The 13892-nt window shown below is 38.4% G+C and overlaps 1 protein-coding gene across 4 annotated transcripts in view; it reads right to left on the reverse strand.

Moving 5' to 3' along the window:
* wdpcp (WD repeat containing planar cell polarity effector) overlaps positions 1-13892 on the reverse strand; it is an 87222-nt gene that overhangs the window by 58870 nt on the left and 14460 nt on the right. The window contains exons 1-4 of one of the 4 annotated variants that reach the window (XM_017309196.2): positions 8174-8373; positions 7706-7785; positions 6753-6837; positions 2484-2528 (exon numbers count right to left, since the gene is read on the reverse strand). In XM_017309196.2, the coding sequence (XP_017164685.1) occupies positions 2484-2528; positions 6753-6813 (106 nt within the window). In that variant the 5' untranslated portion in view covers positions 6814-6837; positions 7706-7785; positions 8174-8373. The other 3 variants (XM_008428892.3, XM_017309197.2, XM_081616236.1) reach the window with 3 other exon arrangements.

Here is a 13892-nt window from a genome sequence, read left to right on the forward strand (position 1 = left end):
CCTTTTACATGACCAGCTTGGTTAGTGATGACATTTAGTGGCTTGCACTTTTTGTGGAAATTGTCAGTGGTTTTCAAAATTATGTAGTCCATATTCCAATTTTCCAAGAAGCTGAAGTTTGGATATTGTTATCATTATTAGCAGCAAGCTATAATAATCAAGAAACTAAAGCTGGCAACCATTCAGATGTGCAAAACTCCTGGATGTCACACAGCACAGGACAAAAGATCCTCGAAGGAGTTTTGCAGTTTCCAAGCTTCACTGTAAATGCAAACATTGTATTTGATTGAAAATAGTAAGTAGTCTTGAATCAGTTTCATCAAATTTCTCACCAACTCCCTCTAATTGAGATGGGTTCAATTAGAAAGAGTAATAAGTATTTGATAATTGAGCTTTTTTTCTGCATTTTAACAAAGTGTTTTACTTGAGTTTTTCCTCCCTTTTCATGTCACTTTCTACTTCTCCCCTCACTACATTTCAGAGGGAAATATTGAACACTTTACATCAGTGTTTCTCAACCCTGGTCCTCACCGCTTGCCTGTCCTGCATGTTTTAGGCATTTCCTTTCTGCCACACACCTGAATTGTATATCTGGGTGATTAACAGGCTTCTGCAGTACTTGATGATCATGCAATCATTTGAATCAGCTGTTCTGGAATAGACGCACATCTAAAACATGCAGAGTAGGGGGGCGTGAGGACCGGAGTTGAGAAACCCTGCTTTACATCACTGTAACACTTCAGCTTTAGAATGAAAACCATGAAAAAAAATCTGGACCACATACCTTATTTGCATACAACTTATAAAGTCAGTTTGTCTTAGCTATTTACATTATGTACAGCTAAACAACATGTGTCAAGTTATTTTAGATTTGTAATACTTAAATCACGCAACAGCATCGCTAGAACTAGCAAATAAAAATTAGTTTGAGATGTTCAAGACGAAAACGTAGACTTCAAGGCTTCGTCGATGCAGTGAATTCATCAAGAATGAAGCCACTTGCAGGGCAGTTGAGCGCGTATTATTTATTTTTTAGCATTTACATTTGTAAAAAACTGCACCATGAGTGATTTGCATCCTCATTGTCATGACCACCCCACTCAGCCTTGAATATGATTGTGTTTATTTTACTTAAAAAGGTGAAAAAAACTGTCACTGTTTTCCATATTTTCTGTTAGAGTTTGAGCAGAGAAACAAATAAAAGTGTTTTAATCAAGCATTTTCTTTTTATATAATTAGTTTTTAGCTAAAAAAAACCTAAGTTTTAGTTATTGATCAAGTTATTACAACATACTCAGAATCAATAAGCTGACTTAAGTTACGGTCACTCAAATTGCACAAGTTAATGCAGCTCAAAATTATCAAGTTAGTCGAGTTGTGTAAACTTGCACGAACTAACATTTTAAAGTTTTAAAAAGTAACTTTTTTTGAGGCAATGTGTTTCCATAATGTTTTTAAGTAAGGTGAACTAATTAGATTTTACACAGAGCAGCTCTCTCCGCATAACACCCCTCAACTCCTTCAGACTAGCCAGTAGCAATTTGGAAACACCTTTTGTAACTGCAAATCTGCTGACCTCATTGTACAAGCTACTTCTAAGAGAAATGTTGGTAAAAACATTGTTAAAGGGTTAACAAGGGATGTCTTCCTGAAGGCGGAGCCTTTAAAGAGGCAGAGGACTAATTTCAAGGCGTTAAATTAGGAAGTAAAATTTATTTTTAAGTCATATTTGATATATACAGCATTTTATAACAACTTACGTCAACATAGCTACATGATTATGCTATGAAATTGCATAATTTCATAACTGCCCCTTTAACTTTTCTTAAAACATTGAATTACTGAAATAAAATAACCTTTCAAGGGTTATTTATATCAATATAGCAACAAGTGCTAAAATATCTTCCTTTTATTGAATTTCTGAGGCACAGCATATGGACTGAAGGACAAATAGGATTTTTTTTTGTTAGATGCATCATTTACTTAGTAAAAAAAATATATATAGACCATATTTTACTGCAGCGCTGCAGGCGAACGATCTTAGCACTTCCTGATTATTCGGAGAGCCTCATGGCCTCAGGGCCAAATAAGGCTGGACTGCATGGGGCTTCTTGCTATGTGATCTAGGAGAAAGTCAACAGTTTAGTTTTCCTATCGCTGCGTGGCAGGACCCCAGGGTCAACAGGAACACAGGGAGTGTAAAAGATAGAACCGCAGAGACCCTATAATCTGTGTGTGTGGTACGTGCATGTGTATATAAGGTTTTAGGGTGTAAATCCTTCATATTAATAGCCTTTGTGTGTACCCAGTGTATGTGTGGTTAGCGGCTGGAAGACTCCGAATCACGCTGGACCAATAATCTGTGTGTCAGCAGGCAGTGAAAAGCTCTTCTTTATATATAGGGAAATCACACACATTCCAAAAACAAGACACACGCAACTTATCTGAAACACAAACAGACATCCAATATAAACACTATTTACCTGGCTCTCCTTTATCGTAGTACTGATAGGTGCCAATATCTGTATCTGAGGGGAGAGAGAGAGAGAAGGAGGAGAAGGAAGTGAGATGAGCATCTCGCTGTCAGGGAAAAAGCAGAAGACAGATCAGCAATTTTGCACCGTGGGATAAACAATCACTATCAGCTAGTGGCCTGTCCTGTCTGCTAGCACTGCGGTTTAGATAAGACCCAATATGGAAGGTGGGAAAGAGAGGGGAGTGGGGCATCGGTGCGGGGGGTCAGAGACAGAATGGTGGGACATGCAGAGAGGTAATAATAACGACAGGAGTGTGCCTTAACCCATCCCACCTGAGGGACAAATCTGTAGATGCAGAGGATGTGCAGCTCCAGAAACGTATGGTCAACATATGCAGGGCATGCAACGAGCACAAACAGCCATACTGATAGATATGGAGACACAACACAGGCAAACTGCTGAGCTGAGGCGTTTTTTTTTTTTTTTTTTCCCAAGTGTTATTCCTGCAGGCCCCCCAAAACCATAAACAGCCAGTCTTAGATTTGCACAACACATCACTTCTTTATCACTCGCTCAACTGCTGTTGCTGCCTCTGCTGCTGCTCCTCAGGCAGGGTCATGCTAATACAACAAGCTGATGGTACACATACACACATACGTGCAAACACACAGAGATACACACACACATATATATATATATATATATATATATATATATATATATATATATATATATATATACACAGCTGAAAGAAAAATATACATAGTATAAAGATGCAAAGCCATTTTTTCTCACTGTCTGAAGTGAAATCCGACCAAAATTTCCTTGCTTTAGCTTTGTTAGAATTTCCAAAATTATTTCTATTTGCTAAATGCTTAGCAAGAACTTTTTTTTTTTTTTAGAGATTTTTTTTAATTTACTTTTTCTCAAATAAAAAAAATAACATTTGATCACTATAAGGGATATCTATCTTTTTAAACTATGATTTGAGTCAAACGTGTTGGTTGTACTGAGTTTGGCACAAGTTACTTTTGAGGATTTGGAACAAAAAGCAATAACATGTAAAACGTTACTGTTTCAGCACAAGTGATGGTGATCAGTTTAGTGTAATTTGGTGATTTCTTTAGGAAGCTCTCATATGCTTGTTGCCACTCATGTTGATATATACAGTGGGGCAAAAAAGTATTTAGTCAGCCACCAATTGTGCAAGTTCTCCCACTTAAAAAGATGAGAGAGGCCTGTAATTTTCATCATAGATGTACCTCAAATATGAGAGACAAAAGGAGAAAAAAAAATCCAGAAAATCACATTTTCTGATTTTTAAAGAGTTTATTTGCAAAATATGGTGGAAAATAAGTATTTGGTCAATAACAAAAGTTCATCTCAATACTTTGCTATATATCCTTTGTTGGCAATGACAGAGATCAAAAGTTTTCTGTAAGTCTTCACAAGGTTCTCACACACTGTTGGTGGTATTTTGGCCCATTCCTCCATGCAGATCTTCTCTAGAGCTGTGATGTTCTGGGGCTGTCGCTGGACAACACGGACTTTCAACTCCCTCCAGAGATTTTCTATGGGGTTGACATCTGGAGACTGGCTAGGCCACTCCAGGACCTTGAAATGCTTCTTACGAAGCCACTCCTTCGTTACCCGGGTGGTGTGTTTGGGATCATCGTCCTGCTGAAAGACCCAGCCACGTTTCACCTTCAATGCCCTTGTTGATGGAAGGAGGTTTTCACTCAAAATGTGACGATACATTGCCCCATTCATTCTTTCCTTTACACGGATCAGTCGTCCTGGTCCCTTGGCAGAAAAACAGCCCTAAAGCATGATGTTTCCACCCCCATGCTTCACAGTAGGCATGGTGTTCTTTGGATGCAACTCAGCATTCATTCTCCTCCAAACACGACGAGTAGAGTTCTGACCAAAAAGTTCTACTTTGGTTTCATCTGATATGGTATTCTCCCAGTCATCTTCTGGATCATCCAAATGCTCTCTAGCAAACTTGAGACGGGCCTTGACATGTACTGGCTTAAGCAGGGGGACACGTCTGGCACTGCAGGATTTGAGTCCCTGGCGGCGTAGTGTGTTACTGATGGTAGCCTTTGTTACTTTGGTCCCAGCTCTCTGCAGGTCATTCACTAGGTTCCCCCATATGGTTCTGGATTTTTGCTCACCGTTCTTGTGATCATTTTGACCCCACGGGGTGTGATCTTGCGTGGAGTCCCAGATCGAGGGAGATTATCAGTGGTCTTGTAAGTGTTCCATTTTCTAATAATTGATCCCACAGTTGATTTCTTTACACCAAGCAGTTTACCTATTGCAGATTCAGTATTCCCAGCTAGGTGCAGGTTTATAATTTTGTTTCGGGTGTCCTTTGACAGCTCTCTAGTTTTGGCTATGGTGGAGTTTAGAGTGTGATTGTTTGAGGTTGTGGACAGGTGTGTTTTATACTGATAACGAGTTCAAATAGGTGCCATTAATACAGGTAACAAGTGGAGGACAGAGGAGCCTCTTACAGAAGAAGTTACACGGCTGTAAGAGCCTGAAATCTTGCTTGTTTGTAGCTGACCAAATACTTATTTTCCACCATACAGTGCCAATAAATTCTTTAAAAATCAGAAAATGTGATTTTCTGGATTTTTTTTTCTCCTTTTGTCTCTCAGGTACATGTATGATGAAAATTACAGGCCTCTCTCATCTTTTTAAGTGGGAGAACTTGCACAATTGGTGGCTGACTAAATACTTTTTTGCCCCACTGTATATATATATAAGGTGTGATTTGGGTCTAACCATGAGGAGATGAAAGATAAAATGTCTGTCGCATGTTTGAGATTGGGGGGTCTCTGTTGATGTGTTCTTGTGATGAATAGTGAGCGTATACTAGATTTCAGGATCCTTGTTAAAAATCAGGATAATGTGTGAATTGTTGTTGTTTAATCTCTCTGTGCAACAAACCAAAGCTGTGGATGAAGAACACAGCATTAAAGCAAAGCAACAAGATACTTTTTCAATCCATATTTTTTGTTTTTAGGTGGACATGAGGAAAGTAAAGATGGTGAGGGTCACACTCTGGCGACCAGGTCTTTTTTTTCTCCATATTTTTCCAAGATAGCACACAAAACACAGCAGGAAAAACAAACAAATAGGGACATGTCACCATCATCTAAGATATAGAGCCTTTCATAGATACATAGGTGCATAGACACACATATTTCCACACAGACAACCTCTGAGAGACACTATCTTTGCCGAAAGCTCAGCAGACTGTGAAAGACAAGACAAAATAGCAGCAAGGTGAAATCAAGAAAAAAAGAGAATTTCCGTTTGACATAAGAGATGGACTGATAGGTGGTTAGCAGAGTATCGCATAAAAACTGCCAAAAAAATCCAACTAAAACTGTCAGGTGGAAAAGAAGACTGGCAGTTTTCTATTGCTTTCATAAAAAATAAAAATAAAAACATGAAGCTTATCACAGATAGAGAAGTTCCTGGGTTAATTTTATTTTTCTCCAACAGCAACCAGTGAAAGATGTTCATAAGTTGCCTATTTTTGTTTCTGTGGCCTCTTTAAGAGGCTCAACATCAAATTTTGTAAATAAAATTTTCGGGTTAAAATGAAAAAAAAATCTATTGATATCAGTAGATGTATATATGAAAAATATTTTTAGAAAAATATTTTTTTTAATATTTATTCCTACTTAAAGAGTTTCTGCGGCAAATGTTGCATTTAGTCAAATTCAGAGCTGGAGTATGTAACTTTTCATTAAAAAAATAATGTCTTTTACATATTTGTTAACACTGCCAATATATCATCAAAGTATAGTGTGAGACAGATGATCTGTGAGAAGAAAAATCAACCTCCTCCGCCTCCTCCATGTGGTTCTACTGTCACCAGCAATAATACACCACTTGGTCAGACATTAATTTTTTTCTCAGTACTAGTACTGAACATGTACGGTTTGTGTAAAAAAACGAAATCGGTAATGTGTTTACCGAGTTAATTACAATTATAAATACAATTTTATGTAGGTAAAAACTGTTCATCATACAGCAATAATCAGACAAGAAAGTGAATTACATAGAGCAAGAGTCAGTGTCAGATTGCTGAAGTAGATAATAAGTGCGTACAATGTGTCAAAACAAAAGTGAGTGTTGACAGGAACTGCCAGAACAAGACCAAGTGGGTTGAAGAAGAAAAGAGACAATGAGACACTTTATAGGAGTCTCTCATTGTCTATAGGTAGGAAGATTGGACATGGTGATAAGTGGCACCTTTAACTTGGAGCGAGTTCTTCGTGGACCATAAGTGCAGCTCAGCCAGGCAGAACGCCATCTGAAGGAGGAGTGTAACCAGAGTCTGCAGCAGGGGACAGCAGGCAAATAAAAGATGGAGAGTGAGTCGGGGCAGTCCGAACACAATCAGACCTGAATATCTTGATGGGAACACAAATGGCCAAGCCTGTTTCAGTAAAAGGGCCAAGCAGAGCATGAACACCAAACTTGTCTAAGGTGGCTTGTAACTCTTACCTGATTGAGCACAGACACAATATAATAGGTAAAGTCCTCAAAATCACCCCAACAATTCAGCATTTCTTTATATCCTGCACTTCCTTTCATATCAAAATGAAAATATGTTTGTACTTAGCACCTGAAATACTGCAATAAATTCTGCAACTTTATAGCTAATCATTTCAACATCTACAGATATGCCTTGGTGTGTCCTCCCAATGTATTCAACAATTACTTGATTTGTTTTTTGAGTTTCCAATGGCCTTTTTATTTTTAACAAATCTCTAATTCGGACATGTCCTTAGTTTTGTGGTCAGTTCAAAAAAAGTATTTATTTATTTTACAATTACCAGTTTTCAACTTCTATGGTTTACTAGGTTTGATTTGATTTGTTTGTTGAACTTTCTGGTGTTCACAATTGTGCACGATATGTGCAAAACAAAGAAAGTAGAAGCAATTATTGAAATAAATTACATTTCACTATTGAATATATAAGTAAATAAAACCCTTGAAACCATAAATTAGTGGGATATTCTGCCAATATTATGAGAACAAGAACAAAGCATAAGACTACAATTAGAAAAAAAACTACAAGACATCACTCTAACAGCTTAGCTACTGTGGTGGCAGTGTCAGGTATCATGCTATATGTCTGCTTTTAGGTTTTGTGAATGTTCATGACATTTTTACCAGAGTTTCACTGAGAAGTAGCTTACTTAATAAGCTCAACAGATGTGCCGTTCCATGAGGTGTTTGGTCATTGCTGCTGGATAGTCTGAAATAGCTGAGGGGTGCTCTGTGAGGCAAAAGCTTGGAAGCTTAAAAACTGCAGCTGCAAGAAAGAGCTGCGCCTCAAAGGCGGCGCTTGGTTCACCCTTGCGTTTTGCACAGCTGAATGGTTGCCATGGAAATTAAAGATTTTCTCAAACACGCATAAAACAATCAAGGCAACACAAGTATGTTTTGATGAGGATAACATGATGGAAAGCTCAAAAAGTTCATTTTTACATAATACTGCCCCTTTAAGCTCCTAAAATGGTTTGTTTCTTTAATTATATACCTTATGTACAGTATTATGCTTCTAAAACAGCAGCTGTTCTTCCAATTCAACCTTTTGTCACCTCAATGATAGATCCGATTATTTTTTTCCTGCCAGACACAGCATGATGTACAAATAAACACACCCAGCGTGTTGCAGCGGTCCTGGAGAGCTGCCACACTTTATTCAGATTTCTGGCTGGAGTTGCTCCGGGTTACCTGTGCGTGTACAAACAGTGCGCAGAGGGGCTGGGTGAAGGGTTGGAGGGGGTTGAGGTTATTGTATACCGTCTTTGGAGTACTAAAGAGACTGCTTTAACATCAAAGGACAGGAGGAGGAGGGGAGGGTACACTTGCCTTCGTTTTCAAAGACAGTCCACAGGAACTGTGACCTTGTCTGCTCTTTGCATCTCTTTCTCTGCTCTCCTATCTCCGTCCCCTCTGGGTGAATACTGAGTGTGAGAACATCTGCTGCTGTTGGTGTTTCTGCGAAACCTAGAAAGAGAAGGGACCTTTTTAAAAAAGAGTGACTGGACATGTGTTTCTATATAAAACTAATATATAGGGGTCCTGTACTATTTTAAATCATTTTTAACTTGCAAATTTTCAGACTTTTTAAAACCATTTCAGGCAGATTTTCACCATTTAATGTATTTGGAAGAGAGATATTTGGATGCAGGCTTTTCTCATCTGCAGTGTGAACCTCATCAAACAAGAAGATTGTGTTAATCAGGAATAATCGTGATGAATCAATTAATTGTCAACTAATTTAGTAATTGATTAATCATCAGTCAATTAAGTAATTGAGTAATTGTTAACTAAAGACCCAAAAAAGGAAATTTTACTCAATTAGAAATTAAGTTAATACTTTGCAAAAAAATGCATTTTGCATCTAACAAACCCAGAACTCCTCAAGCTGCATAGTTTCAGCTTAATCAGATTCAAATTCTGAAAAATTCTCCTTTAGCTCTGTTTGCTATCCAATTGTTAATCACTTAATCCATAGTCAACAAATCGACTTACACTGTGTTGATGTTAAGTCAAAAAGAAAGGTTTGAGCTTGTCACATTTTAATGTTAGAAAAACCTCTTTAGCTGCAGAAGTATCCTTAGCTACAAATAATCATGTTGTCAGGATGTGTGTTTGAGGATGAACGTATTTTTGAATTTGAATTCATCAGATTAATTGACTGATTAATAGATTAATAGATAGAAAAATCTGTAGATTTCTAAAATAATTGTTAATCAAAGTCCCAATAGGAATATCTTTAGGCTATATTAGACATTTTTGTTTTGAAATTTTATATGAATACTGTGGTACTGTGAAACTGTGGTATTCAGGGTTATCACACTGGTCCACAGAAACTCATTAACATCAGAAGGAAAGTATTCACAAAAGCAGTTAAAATTTTATGATTATGAAAAGATCTATTAGAACACTGAGAGGGAAAAGGATGGAAGCAGGCTGAAATCTCAAGAATCTCCTCTCACCAGTAAGCATTTCTGGCCTTGAATGCAGAAATGCGCAGACGTTGCCTGAGCGGCGCAAACACCGGTCACACATGTCCGAGGCCTTGCTTTCGGGCGATGGAGTGACCACATCACAGCAACGAGAGCGATGCGATAAATTCCCGGGTTAGAGAGCTGCCATAAGGTGACTGACACCAGGCTGTCACAGGCTTTTGGCAGTCACACTCACCCTGCAGCACACCCACAAACCTTCACCAGGCTTCAAACGCATTGTCATTCCCTCACCTTCCTGGCTCCAGGTAGATTTGATACTTTTCTTCCCAGACTTAAGTCTCCAACCTTTACATTTTGTCAGTTATTTACTTTCTTGTCTCTGATAAGCCTGTTAACACATATTTAAACTTTGAATTGTCTTTGTTTTCTTTCTCCCTCTGTTCAGTGGGACAAAAATCCTACTATAAACTAGAAAAAAACAGGTCGATTTATTTAAAGCTTTCTCTTAGCTACACTCAACAACTGTTGTAACATACTCCAATTTTTTGCATAAAACATATTTCTTCTAATTGAGACCAAACAGTTGATTATTTTGCCCCATAGTCAATTCTATGGGATTATTTTGTCCCATAAAATGTATACACAACTTATGTGTATAAATTCATGTAAATGTTAACCTGGCTTCACTGTTGGGTGTGACACTGGTACTCCACAATCAACTGGTATGTTAAATGTTGTTTTCCTTTTGACCAATTTCCTTTTATGAGATAAAAGTGTTTGGCTCAGGCAATGTAAACTGGAACTTAATTATTTGCTTTAAAATGACAATGAACATCAAACAATTTTGGAAGTCTTTTTACGCTTCCTGAGTGACTCCATTAAATTCCTGACCTATATCCTATTAAAAAAATCACAGACTGCACTAAAAATCCAGATGTATCTTAGAAAAATAATAAATTTAAATGAACGCTATCATTTCCTGTAAGTGGAGTGATTAAACACCTAGCCTGATTTAGGCTAAGTGAACACTACTGCCAAGAACATGCAATACCTGAGAAATGTTCTGCTTATAAGATAAGTAGCTCCAACTAAAATAACTATAAGAAAACAAAGAGAATAAAAATGCTGGTTTTTAATAGCAGATATTTAGGCTGGAGATGCTGTCTCCGCTGGATTTGGGCTTCATCAAAACCTTCTTGGACTTTTTCCATCCCAGGAAGCGGTGGAAGGTTTTCCTCAACGGCTTCTTGTTTTTTGCCTGAAGTTCGTCCGAGGTACTGGAATCTGCCTGAAGCTTGGAGCCCTGCGAGTCAGACGTGGGGTCGTTTTCCTCCTCCGCAGCCTTCAAACTCTGCTCCAGCAGCTCCAGCGTGTCCTCTCCGAGGGTCAGTGCCTCCATGTCTTCGGTGGTGCTAAGCAGCGGCCTCATCTCGTGGACATTGTTCTGCTGCTCCTCTATGACGGCCCTCAGCTCTCGGATGAGAAACAGATCTGCTAATGCCCGTTGTGCGTGAAATCTGTCCTCTTGCCTGAGATGCGCTTGAATATGCTCTAGTTCTTGTTGAAGAGCAAGGTTCTTTTCTTTCTCTGCCTTGCAGGCGACTTTTAAGTCTTCCAAGTCTCTTAGTACGTTAATGTTGCTTAAGATCTTCTGGATCTCTTGCAATTTTGCTTGCTCAATGTGGGCTCTGCTCTCTAGAAACTCCTTGAACTGATCTCTGCTGTCATTCAGTTCTTTCATCAACATGTCTTGTGGCTCACTGAACATCTTTAAGTTGCTGCGTCTCCCTGATGGCATCGTGTGATTCTTGCGGTTACCTCGTTGCTGGGTTGAGTCACAATCTCCTCTGGCATTCTGGAGAGCTTTGTCAATCTTTCTGATCTGCAGGTGGAGGTGCTCCATCTCCGTTCTCTGCGCCTGCAGCTTGGCAGCGAGCTTGCCGGTCGTTTCTTTGTTGTTCTCAATGTGAGTCTTGGCAGTTTGAAGCTGAACCTTCAGATCCTCAACTTGTGACGCCAGCACCTTCTTCTCATTCTCAGAGTCGTGCAGCAGCTTGGCTAATTTGTAAGAAGGTAAGGGAGGATTCTTGACAGGGTTGTTGTTTTTCTCCTCCATAACTTTAGCAGTTTTCTTCTGTCTCACCTCTGATGAGCAGGTGTTGTATCTGACAGTTGTCTGAAAGTGTTTGTTTACAGTTGGTCTCCATAGAAACCCCAGATGAGAATGGAACCATCTGTCCATGCTTTTGTATATCTTTAAATGCTGCTTCTCAATCACACCATAACAAAGCATTTTACAAAATAATAAAAACATTTTAGTGCATGAAGTAGTAATTGAAATATTTAATAACTATAAATAATCAATTAATCGTTAATTGGAGTATTCAGACTCTAAAAAGGCTATTTACTGAACCCCCCCCCCTCCCAACATATTCAGAGTACTGTTAAACCCAAAACCATAAAAAAATATATTCATTTTGCATTTAAGATAAAAACAAATTGTCTGTAATATGTTTAAGCCAGAACTCCTCAAGTGGCATAGTTTTATCTTCACATGGTGCAGATTTACTAAAGGAATGCATTTTAGGCAAAACATTTTTTATTTTCTTCCATAAAAAGGAAACTGAATTATTTGTATATATATATATTTAAGGTTTTGTTGGCTCTAGTGGCCTTTATTTGAAGGTAGTTTGACAGGAAGGAGGGTTATGGGAAGACATGCGGCAAATGTCACCAGGCTGGGAATCGAACCTGCAACCACCAGAATGAGGACTAAGGCCTCAATACATGGGTTGTGCTTTTGCCCCTGCGCCACCACAGCACCCCTACTTGCATATTTTAATGTATTTCTAATATTGTGCAAAAAGATTTAAGTGGTTAAATGAAAATCTGTGCAAATTTTTAAAATCCAATTAGTCAATTAATTGTCAGAATAATTGATAAATTAATCAATTATTAAAATATTGTTAGTCAAAGCTCTAGCAAGAAGAAACCTGGGAGAGTTGCCTGGTATGAGTTAAGATAAATACCGTAAGTCTCTAATCTTAAAAGCGCTAACATAAAAAAACAAGAAAACGATAAGGAGGAAGTCATTTTTTCCTCTAAAACTAAGCAGGTAGTTTGCTGTTCAACTCAACACAATTTGTTTATCCTCAAAGGCAATTAAATTTTATTGTGAAATTATGGTGAATTATATAAAGTATTGGGTGTGTCCAAGTTGTTCAGGGGCTGCCTCCTTCAAAGGCCAAATTGGAAGGACAATTACATTACAGCGATGAAGGCTGTCCAAATACTGAAACTGTTACTGAAAATGCCATTTATTTAAGGAATTTTGTCACCAAGTAAAACACAGACAAAGACTAACTTTTTGTGCTGGTTGCCCTGATGCGCCTAACTTTTTTTTCTTAAGTGACGCTGCGAAAACAACAAATTGTGCGGACATATTGGTGGGTAGGACAACTAACTCTACAAGTCAATATGTACCATTCTGAAGCAAACTGGTGCTTTTACCATGTTTCAGTAACAGACTGCATGCAGTAAACAAACTTAAGACTGACACTCTTATCTGTTAAGTGAAAAATATACAAACTCATGTATAAACTAAGCACATATGCAGGAGAGACAAACAGCTTAGGGCATCTATATGTCTACCTTTATATACAAATGGACAGACCAAATCTATAAGCGTAAATTGAAGTGAACAAATCCGAACACAACATTTCTTAAAGAATGAAACAAAATAATGACACCAAGTACTTAAAAGACAAATGTATAAATTGAAGGCTTAGACTAGATACAACTGACTGAAAGAAAAGACCTCCGTGCAAATTCAACTAAAAATGTTGTCACAACAATGAAAGTCCCATTCAAGGGACAATTGACATTGAGGAGGATGTTTAGTTATCTAAGCTCAGAGAAGAGTTGTGTAGCAGTCAGAGGTTTGGTGGTGAAAACATTAAGAAATTATTTTTACCTAGAGCTACATCTGAACTGGCACTGGAATCAGTTTAGAGGAAAAACCCCTTCCTAAGTGTCACTAATGGGTCCTCTGGGACATGTTCAGGTCAAGTTCTTTTTCTTTTCATCCCAACTGTCGGTCTTTCTTTAAGTCGCTCTACTTCAGTGGTTTTCTAGAGGACCTGAGGCAACGCAGAACTCGACCCGCTGTGAAGACCCGCTTTTTCATAGTGGAAGAGTTGAAAAAGCCTTGCAGCGGTGCGCACACTTACACGTGGACACGGATACACACAACACGAACCTTAGCCCAGGAGCGAGTACAGAGAACCTGAACTGTCTCATTAAAAGAAAGAGTGCTTGGCAGAGACGAAGAAAGGGCGGGCAAAGTGGCGCCAAGCAGCAGGCCGAAAACCTTTCATTCACACCGACATACGAAGTCCCACTG

The sequence above is a fragment of the Poecilia reticulata genome, chromosome 15 (genome assembly GCF_904066995.2).
Source record: "Poecilia reticulata chromosome 15, P_reticulata-male-v2, whole genome shotgun sequence".
Lineage (NCBI taxonomy): Eukaryota > Metazoa > Chordata > Actinopteri > Cyprinodontiformes > Poeciliidae > Poecilia > Poecilia reticulata.